The sequence below is a fragment of the Alligator mississippiensis genome, chromosome 14 (assembly GCF_030867095.1).
Source record: "Alligator mississippiensis isolate rAllMis1 chromosome 14, rAllMis1, whole genome shotgun sequence".
Classification (NCBI taxonomy): Eukaryota; Metazoa; Chordata; order Crocodylia; family Alligatoridae; genus Alligator; species Alligator mississippiensis.
This window is the reverse complement of record NC_081837.1, coordinates 17,063,580-17,078,525: the sequence shown is the minus strand read 5'-3', so window position 1 is coordinate 17,078,525 and position 14,946 is coordinate 17,063,580. Positions and strand designations below refer to the sequence as shown.

Here is a 14,946-nt window from a genome sequence, read left to right as displayed (position 1 = left end):
CCTCCATCCTTGGTAAAGTCTTTGAAAAAATTATCAAGGCTCACATTTGTGAGAGCCCAGCAGGGAAAATTATACTGAGGGGAAACCAGCACGGGTTTGTGGCGGGCAGATCGTGCCTGACCAATCTAGTCTCTTTCTATGACCAGGTTACGAAACGCCTGGACACAGGAGGAGGGGTGGATGTCGTATACTTAGACTTCAGGAAGGCCTTCGATACGGTATCCCACCCCATACTGGTGAACAAGTTAAGAGGCTGTGACGTGGATGACTACACAGTCCGGTGGGTGGTGAATTGGCTGGAGGGTCGCACCCAGAGAGTCGTGGTGGATGGGTCGGTCTCGACCTGGAAGAGTGTGGGCAGTGGGGTCCCGCAGGGCTCGGTCTTTGGACCGATACTCTTCAATGTCTTCATCAGTGACTTGGACGAGGGAGTGAAATGTACTCTGTCCAAGTTTGCAGATGACACAAAGCTATGGGGAGAAGTGGACACGCTGGAGGGCAGGGAACAGCTGCAGGCAGACCTGGATAGGTTGCACAAGTGGGCAGAAAACAACAGGATGCAGTTCAACAAGGAGAAATGCAAAGTGCTGCACCTAGGGAGGAAAAATGTCCAGCACACCTACAGCCTAGGGAATGACCTGCTGGGTGGCACAGAGGTGGAAAGGGATCTTGGAGTCCTAGTGGACTCCAAGATGAACATGAGTCGGCAGTGTGACGAAGTCATCAAAAAAGCCAATGGCACTTTATCGTGCATCAGAGATGCATGACGAATAGGTCCAAGGAGGTGATACTTCCCCTCTATCGGGCGCTGGTCAGACCGCAGTTGGAGTACTGTGTGCAATTCTGGGCGCCACACTTCAAGAAGGATGCGGATAACCTGGAGAGGGTCCAGAGAAGGGCCACTCGTATGGTCAAGGGCCTGCAGACCAAGCCCTACGAGGAGAGACTAGAGAAACTGGACCTTTTCAGCCTCCGCAAGAGAAGGTTGAGAGGCGACCTTGTGGCTGCCTATAAGTTCATCACGGGGGCACAGAAGGGAATTGGTGAGTATTTATTCACCAAGGCGCCCCAGGGGGTTACAAGAAACAATGGCCACAAGCTAGCAGAGAGCAGATTTAGATTGGACATTAGGAAGAACTTCTTCACAGTTCGAGTGGCCAAGGTCTGGAACGGGCTCCCAAGGGAGGTGGTGCTCTCCCCTACCCTGGGGGTCTGCAAGAGGAGGTTAGATGAGTATCTAGCTGGGGTCATCTAGACCCAGCACTCTTTCCTGCTTATGCAAGGGGTTGGACTCGATGATCTATTGAGGTTCCTTCCAACCCTAACATCTGTGAATTTATGAATCTCCCAGTGGTGACAATGAATGGAGAAGGGCTTGGATAGATAGCTCCAGACCAGTCAAAACAGGCTGGAAATGGGATGGGGGCTCATAGCCCAACACCAGCCTGGGGGGCCTGGCATGTTGTACAGTTTGGATTAGAGCTGATATTTCCTGCTGGGGCAAATTCCACCCTGCCTTATACCCCGGTGCTACTCACTGTCCACCCAGTTCATCACTGCTCAGCTTGCTCTCCTGGTTCTCTGAGGCCTGACCTTATCATCCTCCACCTCAAACCTTTGTATCCTCCCTGCAGTCGCACTGGGTGACCCTCTGGACAAGCTGCACTAGGTCACTTTCGACTCAGGTTGACTCACATGATCACAAGCATAATCGATGGACAATCCCCACCCCTTCAAATCCTCCCACTGCCATAGGTGCTGGCATTATACTGTCTCTGCCTGGAAAGTGCTAGCCATGGTAGTGGCCATGTTTTGGGTCTGTCAGGCCCTGTCTCTATCCTTCTGTACAGACAAGGGCAAGTGTCAGCACTTGGGTCTCAGGGACAAGACACACCCTTCTCTGCATGATGCTTAAAGGTCTGACTCACAGGGAGACTAACTCATTCCCTATGGACCCTTACCAGGGTCTTCTTTCTTTCAAGGAGGACAGTAGCTTTCTTTCAGCTGGGGAAAGAGTCCCTGCTCTATCCAATCACAGACCCAGAGAAAGGCAGAGGGCCCCTTCTGTGATATTTTAAGCTCCTTGATGGTTTATTATAGAACTTTCAAACTTCAGAACAGCAAGGGCCACAGCAAGGGAAGGAGGATCCAGGCAACTATAGGCCAGTCAGTCTCACCTCCATCCTTGGCAAAGTCTTTGAAAAGATTATTAAGGCTCATATATGCGAGAGCCCAGCAGGAAAAAATATGCTGAGGGGAAACCAGCACAGGTTTCGTAGCAGGTAGATCATGCCTGACTAATCTAGTCTCTTTTTATGACCAGGTTACAAAACACCTGGACGCAGAAGTAGGGGTTGACATCGTCTACTTAGACTTCAGGAAGGCCTTCGATACAGTATCCCACCCCATACTGGTGAACAAATTAAGAGGCTGTGACTTGGATGATTACACAGTCCGGTGGATGGCAAATTGGCTTGAGGGTCACACCCAGAGAGTGGTGGTGCATGGGTTGGTATCGAACTGGAAGGACGTGGGCAGTGGGGTCCCGCAGGGCTCGGTCCTTGGACCATTACTCTTCAATGTCTTCATCAGTGACTTGGACGAGAGAGTGAAGTGTACTCTGTCCAAGTTTGCGGATGATACAAAACTGTGGGGAGAAGTGGACACACTGGAGGGCGGGGAACAACTACAAGCAGACCTGGACAGGTTGGACATATGGGCAGAAAACAATAGAATGCAATTCAATGAGGAGAAATGTAAAGTGCTGCACCGAGGGAGGAAAAATGTCCAACACACCTACTGCCTAGGAAATGACCTGCTCAGTAGCATGGAAGCGGAAAGGGATCTTGGAGTCCTAGTGGACTCCAAGATGAACATGAGTCGGCAGTGTGATGAAGTCATCAGAAAAGCTAACTGCATTTTATCTTGCATCAGCCGATGCATGACAAACAGAGCCAAGGAGGTGATGCTTCCCCTCTATCGGGCGCTGGTCAGACCGCAGTTGGAGTACTGCGTGCAGTTTAGGGCGCCGCACTTCAAGAGGGATGTGGATAACCTGGAGAGGGTCCAGAGAAGGGCCACTTGTATGGTTAAGGGCTTGCAGGCCAGGCCCTACAAGGAGAGACTAGGGCACCTGGGCCTCTTCAGCCTCCGCAAGAGAAGGTTGAGAGGCGAACTTGTGGCTGCCTATAAATTCATCATGGGAGCGCAGAGGAGAATTGGTGAGGCTCTACTCACCAAGGCGCCCCTGGGGGGTCACAAGAAATAATGGCCCTAAGCTAGCAGAGAGCAGATTTAGACTGGACATTAGGAGGAACTTCTTCACAGTTAGAGTGGCCAGGGTCTGGAACGGGCTCCCAAGGGAGGTGGTGCTCTCCCCTACCTTGGGGGTCTTCAAGAGGAGGTTAGATGGGCATCTGGCTGTGGTCATCTGAACCCAGCACACTTTCCTGCCTATGCAGGGGGTCAGACTTGATGATCTATTGAGGTCCCTTCCGCCCTAACATCTATGAATCTACGTGCGGGACGCATGCCTCAGGGGCCACATGCCCTGTGAGCTCCTGGGACCCCTACCACATGTAGTTCCTTGTCACACGAGCAGTGCGAGCCAACCCTGCTGCTACCACTACACAGGTGAGCTCCCCCCAACCCCTCTCCTCTCCACCAATGCTGTGCAACCATCTGTCTGAGCACACCTGCCAAGCCCCAAGCGAGGCCAGGTGCTGAGCATACATGTAGTGAGAGGTACTCTGCACAGGCTGATGGAGGGGAAAGAGGAAAAACTGAGGCACAGGGAGGGGAGACACAACTTGTCCAATGGCACCTGGAAGGCCAGTGGTAGGACTGGGAAGGGATACCAGGTGTTCCCTGGGGCTAGTGGCCTGTTCATTAGACAACAGTGCCGCAAAGCTACAGCTCCTGCCTGGAGCAGATCTCTCCACAGGCAAGCTGTGCAAGGCACTTTTGTTTCCCAGCAGAGGTAGTTTTCAGGGGATCTCCCATGTCTTGTGTGGTGGTGACATAAACCAGCTGTGAGCATTCATTAGAGGGGAAGCTGATTGGATGTGACTGGAACCACCATCTACATGTGCTTGAGTGCTCAGTTAGGGTGTCTGGGGACAGTGTGAACCAGAGCAGGGAACCTGTGGGACCAAGGATGTCCCAGTGTTCCTATCTGTGCCTTTGGCCTTTCTCCTTTCTTTTCCTTCTGCTCCTGCCAAATACCTGGGGCCAGATTGGAAACTGATATAAAATAGTGCAGCTCCCCTTATCTGCGCCCCTACAGTGACTCTGTATAATGCCCAGCTGCTGCAGAGTGCCACTGGAACCAGTGAACCTGACCCCAGGTGGGTACCCATCACCTGAAGCTGTGGGCCAGATTCCCATGTGGTGTAAATCAGCCACAGGTCTGCTGGAGACAGACAGGGTCAGTTAACTGGTGTCAATCTCCATAGTGCTTTGGGGGGTTATGGGGGGTTATCCTGGAAAGGCCTGGTTGCCAGGCTGGGGCCGGAGAGGTGAAGATATAGACAGGGCTGGTTCACTGATATGATACAGGCTGACAGCTTTCTGGGACTCCCACCACTGTGCTGACGAGGGCCTTGCTCTGGTTGGGAAGTGACTGGTGAAATTTTCACATATAAACCAGGTCTGAGAACAGGAGTGCTCAAGCCCAGCACAATATCCTGCACTTGGAGGCAGCCAGTGTTTTGCTGGGCCTGAGAAAACAGCTTTCAGTGGAGTCTTTATCTGCCCCTCAGGAGAACTGGAAACACAAGAACAACCTCATTGGACAGGCCAGTGGGTTCATCTGGTGCCAGCAGTGGCTGGGACTAGGAGTTTCTGGGAAACTAGTGTTATGACTATGAGTAATATGCCCGGGGGAAGCTCCTACCTAATCCTCAATGGATAGACAGTGGTTAGGCCCCAGTGTTAGATGTTTTATGTCCTTTCCAAGGCTCTTGGTTAAACTTATGACTGTTCCTCTTGCTATTCTTATTCTTCACCTAAATGTCATCCTGCCTAAGTAGTCATACCTGGGCCACATGCAATGCCTGTGAGTCTCTGAAAATGGGGAGAAAAACTATATTTTAAAAGAATGAACAAAACTCCCTTGGTCCTCTGTCCCCAGGGAGTTTTCTCAAGGTGGCACCAGCCACTTCAAGCCATGCCCATGTCCTGCAAGCCCTCTCTTCAGAGTGGGTCCCTAATAGGCAGTTACCTTTCGGCAGCTGCTAGCTTTGGAGCCAGCTCTGTTTTCATTTTGATGTAGATTTTAAAGTGCCATCAGTGCCGGATGAGTCCCTGTCCACGCCGCCTGGCCCCCAGCCACCACCCCGGTGTTCAGACTCCCACCCTCACCGGCTCCCTTTTATCTGACAGTCACCATGAAACACCTCTCAGCCAGGGAAACATTTTCATATTACTCTTCTCCTCCAGTTGCGGCACTTCAGAGAGCTGGGGAGGGAGCGGGCCGAGCAGAGCTCCACACCTTATTTATTCAAGCCCATGCCATGACTAAGTAACATCCTCTCCCTGTCCTGTCATGCTGATTAGACAAACTGTTACTGAGCCCTGGCCTGCAGATGCCAGGCTGCGCTTGTGTGGAGACAGCTGCTTTGCCAGCAACAAGCTTTAAACTAACAACAAAAACCCAAGATGAAGGCTCCAAACCTGGATTGGCACCTGCGACCCACAGAGCAGGTTACTGAGCAGCACCAGCTGCCTGAGTGGGACTGTACTGGGGGGCCGAGTTGCACTCAGGAGTGGTGGCCAGGACCTGGGAGGGCCTGATGCAAGGGGAATTCTGGGGTACTTTGGGTTCTGACAGGTGATAAATTCATCTGGACAGAGGCTTCAGCATAAGCCTCATGCCTAGCCAACACTGGCTGTCTGCCCAGACAGGGCCTTGTGGAGAGATGGTATTAACTGGGAGTCCCCTTGTCTCCCGTCTGGTGCAAGAGGGGGATGGGGAGAGATGGCCTGAAGACAGGATCCGTAGATCTTCAAACTTTGGGGAGGCCCAGAGTTTGAACTGAACGTCTCAGCTGTTTTCGGTGTCAGATCCCTGTGTGGTGTCACACAGAACCCACCTCCTGAGGTCAGTGAAGCTGGTGTCGCCTCTCTCTAGTGGACTAAACCAAAAAACCAAGGGTCTGGGGCAGCAGCTGTAGCAGATCCCTAGTTCTGTGTGCAGATAGACTAACAAGATGCAGAAAGAACAGATTGACAGGGTTACACCAGGAAACTGAACCCTCAGGGAAAGCAAAGAAAGCCAGGATGCTTAGTCAAAATAAAACAAGAGAGTGGAGTAATGCTGACCAATCCTTCCAGCAATAGAGAGATGGAGCTGCACCCCCTCAGTGAGGGGACAGGGCTCTGCATAAACTCCAAGGGCTCCTGGGGTGCTCTTCAGGCCAGAACTGTTTGTCAGACCCCGCTGCTACCGCAACACTGAAATTAAGGCCATTGTACAGCTGAGGATCAGGCCTTGTGTGTTCAGCACCTGCAACTAAGGACAGCCATTGCTGTCATTCAGCCCTCCCACGTGGCTTTCCTAGATGTGTCTCTGGATTAGCAAATGCACTAGACTGTAAGATCGCAGCCACCAGCTCCCCCTTTCTCATGGAGCAGGGAGCCTACCCACAAGGTCCAGAGGGAGGAATCCTGTTACCTGTCTGCGCCAGGCAGTCAGCCACTGGCGTCTCTGTTCCTACCCACTGTCCTACAATGCTGCTGGGCACTGAGCCACAACAAGCAGTTCTGCAGCAGAGGTAGGGGCAGAAGTGCCTCCTTAGATCCAGATGAGGTGGCTGCACCACAAAAGTCTTCAATGTGCAGGGAAAGGCCTCTCAGATCCCAGTAAACCCATAGCAGGGGCAGAGCTGAGAGGCTTAGAGCTGGCAAAAGGTCCTGCAGGCTCAGCTTCTTTTTTTTGGCCCCACAGCTATCACAGGCCATGAGAGCATGAGCTTCCCTCATCCCACTCTAGCCTGACGGGAGGAGAAGCGGATGCTGCGGACAGAAATGATGCTGCCTTGAAGAGGGGATTGGAGGTCACTCAGGAGGTTGCTTAGGTTCACAGGAGGTTTCTGGGTGACCTCCTGACATCCCTTTCATCCCTGTACTGCAAGAGTGCCTGGAGACCCCACCCTATTGAGATCGGGGCTTCATTGTACATAAACATGGAGACAAGCCTGAGAAATGGTAGGCAGAGAGAGTGTGGCCAAGTCACAGATAGCTAAAGCTCCCTGAAATTAGTGGGGTTAGACATCTTGATACATTTAAATTCCTGGCCTTAGGGCTGTGGTTTAAATACCTGACTTGCCTGAGGTTACCTGGGGTGTCTGTGGCAGAGATGGATATTCAACCCCAGCCATAAGGCGACATTTCTCTTAGTCCTTTCTCTTCTGAAAATCCCCATGGCAGGGAACACTCAGGGGCTGGTTCACTGCATGGGCACTAAGGTCTGCATCTTGCCTTAGATCTGTCCCCCACCTGCCTGGAGCCCCATATGAGAGGCAGGATGAGGTTTCAGAGGGAGCCGCAGAGCCCAGTGAGCTGCTCCATTATTGAAGAGCAATGCGGCCCGACCCCATGAAAGATTCACAAGGGCCCAAGTGCCTGGCTAAGCTGAGGGAAAAGTAGTCCCACTGCCTCTGTTCAAACTCCTGCCTAGTGCAAAGTGGAATGCTTCAGCCCAAGACATTCCTTGCTAAGCAGAGACCATGTTGGTGCTGGGAGATGGGGTAGGCTGCCTTTCTCCACCTCTCCCTCCCTGCCTATTCCAGGCATTCATGCTGATGCCACAGCAGGACATGCACACACACACATACACATGTGCACATGCACATATGTGCGTGTGCATGTGCACACATACATAGATTCCTGGAAGAACTCTGGCTCTGCTGCTCTTGTCTACTGTTTCTGAGGTGCAGGCCACATAAACACAGAAAAGTACTTGCCACAACCACTACATGACACTGGCATGACTCCACAGTACTCTCCACTGCAGGGTGCTTCACACCATCTGGCCTGCGGTGACCTCTCTAATAACAAGAGACTCCAGAGATGTTTTTCAGGATTGGGGACAGTTACAGAATTGTACACTGGAGTTACAGAATTGGGGCCTGAGCCAGCTGAGCACGTGCTTAACTTGAATGCCAGAGGAGCCATATGGACTTCCATGGCATGAAGCAGTGACTTCAATGGAGCTAGGCAAGAACTCAAGTAGCCTTTGCTGGATTGGGATCTTAGATCATAAAATAATAATGGACAATATAGTTATAACGGAGAAGCAGAAAGAGGAAATGGAGAGCGGTAAAGAGAGGGTTTCCAGATGAGAGATAAACCCCGATGGGAAGCTGCTGAGAGGCAGGGAGACCGTCTTTGATGGGATGAGATGCAGAGGAAAAGACTCTCACACCAGCCATAGTGTGACTGGGTCTGGGAAGGATCATGTAGTGGTGATCAGAGATTCATTCCTTAACTGGCCAGACCAGCCAGATTTTTTAAAAAAGCATTCCTGCTCTCCTCACAGATACCCTATGAGCCGAAAAGGAAGCAATATCTGTCGCACAAGGAATTGGTTAGGGATTCTCAGCTCTATTTTTGGTACCTGCAAATTCAGTTACAGAGAGACATTAGCTGAGGAATGGGTGTCTGTTGCACTTGTATTGCGTGTGATACGGTCAAACACTTCACAGACACCTACTGATTCAGCCCAGAGTGCCAGGAAGTAGAGGAATGGTTGTATCCATTCAGTTCCCAGAACTGAGGCCAGCAGGTTAAGTGACTCACCAGAGCACAGGCCTTCTCTCTACTGAGAGCTGCATTAGTGTGACTAATAATATCAGTTTAAACCAGTTGGTTAAACTGCTGCAAAAGGCCATTTTATTTTGGTTTAATGTTGATTTATCTTAAGTCAGTCAGCTTTGAATTCAAGGAACCTTGCCTAACCCTTAGTTAACTTATGCTGGAGGTTTAAACTGGAGCAAACCTGCAAATCTGTAAATGCTCTTACTCCACACTGGGCACATCTCATGGGGCTGCTGTGACCCAGCTCAATGAACTGTGGCCCCAGTGCATATATAAACTGCACACCCAGAAACTTCCCAAGAGCAATAAACTGGGGAACAATAAGCTCCATAATTTATTGCTGTGCGTTAATGGCTCATGTAGACATGCTCATTGAGTAGCTTTTTCAGTTTACTTTAAACCAGTTACCAAAATACTAAGCTGAAATAAGCCTCTCATAAACTGAGGTGAGAGCAGCCACCCAACTAAACCAATGCCCATTTATGCATGTGAAATCTGACCTCCGGATTAGCGCACCATTCTCCTAGGGTTGTGCTCCAAGCACTCAACATAGAGATCTTCTTTTGTCTACTCTGCACTCAGACCTCCCTGTCAGCTCCCTCTTCCCACCCCCCTTCATGTCTGTGAGTTACAGCCCTCCTCTTCAAAACCCTGCCGACTACCTTCCAAGTTCAGAGCCCCGGCTTTCTACATCTGCATTGCTTTTGAAGTGAGATGAATAGGAATTATTTATTTCCTAATTACCAGAACTTCTACACTTAGGGCCAAATCCTGGAAGGTTGCTGAGCATCTGTCACTCACTGTTAGTGCCCTGCACTCTTCAACATCTGGCCCTTAGGAATGAATCCCAGGAAAATTAGCATTTACAGGTGAAATTTCATTATAGGCTGGCAAGACAAAAAGCTCATTGTTAACAGAAGGCAGGAACTGAATGAGTTTTCTGCCTCCTCTCCCACTGCATGAGTGCATTAGCAAAGAAGGTGTGTCATCAACTAACCTGCCTCGCAGACAGCTCGCTTTCCAGGATGGTCTTTGTTCATCCTACAGCCCTCTTGTTTTAGGACTGTGACAAGCTGGTTTAGATTCTTAGCCCTTCTTTGAATCATCCATTTTTTAACAGATGAAATTCATCCTTAAAAGGAGGAACCAATCACTCTGAAATCTCTTTACCCTGTTAAAGCCAAGCAATGTCCATACTTCAGAAACTGTCCCCTTGGCAATCACTGATTGAACCCTTCTGGCAGCCCCACCAGAAAGGACAAGGCTTGAATGGGCATTGGAACGGCCTTCCATAATCAGCTATTTCAGTTCATACCTGTGACCTGGCAGGGATGGCCGTTGACTGTCTGTGGATGTTAAGAATTCCAGCTTCCAGGGCTGCTGGGCTGGTACCTTTGGAGCCCACAGATACGGCATGTGCTCTGAACGGGAGAAGACCAGAATGAAGCATGTGACTGGTACAGATGGTGACTCTCAAAACCTTTGAATCCAGGTGTTGGTACAGTCATAGGCTCTTTGAATTCTACATCTCTCAACTAGAGCATTGTGTTATGTGACCTTCTTGTTGCTTTGTGGAGGGCAGAAGCTCCCTCTTCCAGATTGAGCAGAGCATTAACTACAGCAGGTCTGAAAATTTCTCACTATTTTTTTTTGGGCTAGAAAAACTGAGCTCGTGAAAAGAGAAATGTGTCAGTATCAAAGCCAAAAGGCAGATAAGTAGAGAGAGAGAGGGAGAGAAAGAAAAGGTGAGACAAGGTCCCAACAAAAAACAGATAAGCCCAAACCAAACTTGTTTGGGGGGAAAAAAATGAGGAATGCATTTCACTAGGGTCAGAATATTCCATGTGGATACCTGCAGAATGAATGTTTTGATTTTGTGTTGTAAAACAGCGTTCAGAATTGTTTCTATTTTACACTATAAAAAATATGAACAAATTAAATGTCAAAATGAAAATGAGGCATTTTACAATGACAGAAACAAAATGTTTCATAGAATTTTAGAATCATAGAAAACGAGGGTTGGAGGGACCTCAGGCGGCCATCTAGTCCAACCCCCTGCTCCAAGGAGAGCCATCCCCAACTAGATCATTTCAGACAAGGCTTGTCTAGCGAGGTCTTAAAAACCTCCAAGGATGGAGACTCCACAACCTCTCTGGGTAGCCTGTTCCAGTATTTTACTACCCTCCTATCTTTACTACCCTCCTGATTTCAGTGAAAGCTAAAAGTTTTCCCCACCTTAGAATTTCACTCTATGGGAAAATTCAAGCATACCTTGTTTTTGATTGGAAACAAATTTAATTTTCCCACAAACTAAAAATTCTAGTTCCCACCCAGCTCTATGGCTCACGATTTCTGCCTCCAATCCCTGAGGTGCTGCTGAGCACAGACAACTCCAGGGATGATGGACTGTAGTTGAGTCACACACTCCCATTAAACTTGCCCTGCAGAAAGGCTGTGTGTCCCCAGCTTGGAGAGCGGGAGAGGGAAATTGCTTTTCCATTTGTCACTTGCTCAGAGAATAATTGAGGAGATGATGTAAAATAAACAATCTGGACAGTGTGTCTAGGATTGCTGCAAGGTTACCTATGCATTGCTGCTTGCCTCATTGAGACAGCAGCAGACAGTGCCTGGAGGCAGCAGCAATGGGAGATGTGGCACTTGACTCTGTGGAGAAGGAGTGAAGAGAGGAAGGGGGAATGGGGTGCAGGGGTGAGGAGAAAAGGGGGAGCTGGGGCTTTTCCAGTAGGCTTGCCTGCCTCTCCCTCAAGGTTAAACCATCCCAAGGATGGGATTTTATACTGGGAATGCCTCAGCCTGTGCCTGGGGTGAAAGGTCCCTTGGCACCTCCTGAGAGAAGTGGAATCTCCTCGGGTAGCAAACCAGAAGACCTCCCCACTCAGCAGGACCTGCCTCCAGGGTGAATGAACTTCATGAGGAAGGGGTTGACTCAGAAATGACCTTACCAGAGACCTTGGGCAAGTCTTGGTTCCACACTTTTAATATGAGGATGATAATATACTCTCTCTAGTTGTTATAATGCAGTAATGTCCCCACTCCTATGGACTTCAGTGGGTCTTGACCATGGTGCCATATCCTGCTGCCCTTTGCTCTGGAGCTAAAAAGCGAGCCAGCCCCCTGCCTCCAGGAGCTAAGGTGGCGGCAGCTCTGAGGCATTACATGGCAGTCTGAGGTCTCATTAGAAGCTGCACTAGCAGCATGAGGTGCTGGCATTAGGAGGAGACAGCATCATCACACTACAGCCTTTCAGGAATGGTTCAGGCATTGAGGGCTGAATGAAATGGGGGTCCAGTCTGGCCAGTTTATCCCTTTCATTTTGCCTTGGCTATCAACCCAGGCCTTGTTTTTTCCCCTATTGATGAAGAGTCACACTGTGGTCCTGGCTTTGGTATTTATGGGGTGATTCTCCCTCGTTTTCAGGAGCCTCTTGGCAGGAACAGGCCATTTCTCTACTCACCTATTGCTGGCTATCACCTCTGGTCCGGGACCTGCTCCTTTGATGTCTTTGCTAGTGGGTTGGTGCTTCCTCACAGGCAGCATGCAGGTGTCTGAATAAGGTTCACTATTCCCTTCTCACTCACTCCACTCCTCTCTAGGCAAGAAGAACCCTTTTGGGTAACCTGTCCATCCCCTCCTCAACTGTGCTTACAAATACTGTTGGGGCTGCATTCACCTTCCATTTGAAAGAGATCACCACACAGGCAGCAAGTCTCCTGAGAGAGTCCCCTGAGCAAGCAGCAGGACACTGGCTTGGGGGACGAGAGACCAGTGTCCTATACAGACCCTACACACCATTGGGCTAGATGTTGCACAAACACTTGGTAAGGCATAGTCCATGCCCCAGTGAGTTCACAATATAAGTGGACAAAACAAAGGATGGGAGAGAAAATGGAGTCCCGGAGAGATAATTTGGTTATGTTTGCACATAGAGCAGGCTGCTGAGATCAGGATGCTTGTTCTGTTTGGTCACTGGGTGACCTTGAACAAGTTGTTTCTCCTCTAAATACCTCTTGTTTCCTGACTGCAACATGTGGAGAATGACACTTTTCCTGCATTGTGAAGTGCTTTGCAACCAAGGCCTGTTTAAGAGCCAGTCTTCTCTGTCCTTAAGTTAAATACACAAGCAGTGTGGTTCCCACTGCCTGCAGAGCACAGACTAATATGCGCTGTGGCCAGGTAGGGCAGAGGAGGCAATGCTGAGTGTGGTATAAAACACTGCAATAGCCATAAACAAACAGGATAGGCCACCTGGGGCAAAACATCAAGCAGGGAAATGGACTCGGCTGCTTAAATGGACCAACAGTTGGCAAGAGAACAAATTTCTTCTAATAATGATGAGGCTTTCTGGTCCCTTTATGAGCCTGACCCATAACAAGCTTGGGGTTGCTTTGCTTTTTAAGTATGCCTTGAATTTGGCACCATCCCATTCTAAATTCAGGCTGATTTTTCTCTCAAAAGTCCTCAGCCCACGCTAGGCAGCTTCTCTCTGTCCCCTGGGTGGTTGTTTGCAGCAAGACACTCCAGCCGTTTTCAGACACTAGCACCAAGTGATTAGTGTCTCTTGTCAATAAGCCTCCAGCAGCCTGAGTCAGCATGTGCCATCCGTGCAGAGCTTGAGCCTGCTTGGGTTGTAGATGCAATGTGGGGACAAGGAAGAGGCTTGTGACAGGAGGGAAGAGGGAGTGGCCTGGGTGTGCAGGGGAGTCAGCCCCTGAAGTTAAGGTGATGGTGGGGTTTGGAGTCACAGCTCCCCACTCAATAGGGTGCAAACCAGGAGCCCGAGGCAGCCAGAGAAACCTTAGCCCGAATGTTTCTCTTCCAAAGCTAAAGATCTGTGCCCTGTGGCTCTTGTTCGGGCAAACTCCAAAAGGCTGCAGTGGATGTTTGAACTGAATAGGGAAGCCAGGATTTGGTCTGCTAACTGTTGACTTTCTCACCCCGGGGCCTAGCTTCAGGAGGACAGCAGGGATAAAGGTGGCTTTGTGACACCTTGCCTCTGCCCATCCCAGAGCTGGCCCAAGCAAACAAAGCCCCAGCCCAGGGACTGCTGTAATTTTCCCCAGGGACAGTGACCCCAGAAACTGTCCCACCCAAAGAACCTTGTCTGCCACCAGCGTGAATGCACTTCTTATGCACCCTGTGATGCCGCTCAGGCCCCTGGAGCATGCCAAGGTTCAGTCCATTTCCAGTAACACAGGTCTACAGCATGAATTCCCTGTCTCAGGAAATGAAGCTTTTGGGAGGGAGGGAGGGAGGGAGGGAGGGAGGGATGAAGCAAGGCTTGTCTTATCTGACCCTTCTCAGGGTATAGGGTGAAAAGGGGACTGCTCACTTTGCTGAGTCCATGCCAGGGCTGGGTGACACTGAACCAATGAGAGTATGAGCCCCATGCTTCAGTCACCCTGTTGCAGACCATGGTGCCCCAAAGAGGGTGCGGTGAGGTACAGAGTAGGAGAAGCTAATACTGTGGCTCTCCTCTCTACCTGCTGGCCAGTGGAGTAGTGCTGTCCTCCACAGGGGTAGCACTATGTGTCCTTCTGCAGGCCAGGGAACCCTCTGAGGCCTGGTCTCTACACAGACAAGGCCAGTGAATGCAACTGAGCAGTAGTGTGCTGTCCTCACTAGTCAGACTGAGTGCTGCCATGCAAGGAAAGTGGAGAGTAGATGTCCAGACATGGAGATTCAGGCACCCTGTATATCCATAGCTTGTGCCCAGTGCTATCTGTGTGACTTAACCTCGCATTCATTTCCTATAGGAAATACATCTGCCCTTGACTGCTCTATTGGAAACCCCATCCAGGGGCCTGCGAGGGCCTCAGCCCAGGGAGGTAGTCCTGGATGTGAGGAACTGTAAGAAGCATGGTGGGAAGAGCAGGGCACAGAGGCAGCATGGAGGTGGCATCAGCGGTAGTGTGTTCCCTTCCATGAGCTCACAGTGAGGCAATGGCATCCCTGACTCTCCCTCTTGCTCCACTCCAGGTACTCCGAAGAGGAGATCCGGCAGAAGGTGGGAACCTTCCGGCAGATGCTAATGGAGAAGGAGGGCGTGCTCACCAGGGAGGATCAGCATGGGCGTCAGATGTGAGTATGGAGAGGCTTGAAGGGGCTTTG

General features: G+C 50.3%; 1 protein-coding gene across 1 annotated transcript in view; it reads left to right on the top strand.

Moving 5' to 3' along the window:
* Positions 1-14,946, top strand: part of SRRM3 (serine/arginine repetitive matrix 3) — an 80,871-nt gene that overhangs the window by 18,085 nt on the left and 47,840 nt on the right. Inside the window, exon 2 of the mRNA XM_059717104.1 lies at positions 14,815-14,916. Within this exon, the coding sequence (XP_059573087.1) occupies positions 14,815-14,916 (102 nt within the window). The remainder of the gene's footprint in view (positions 1-14,814; positions 14,917-14,946) is intronic.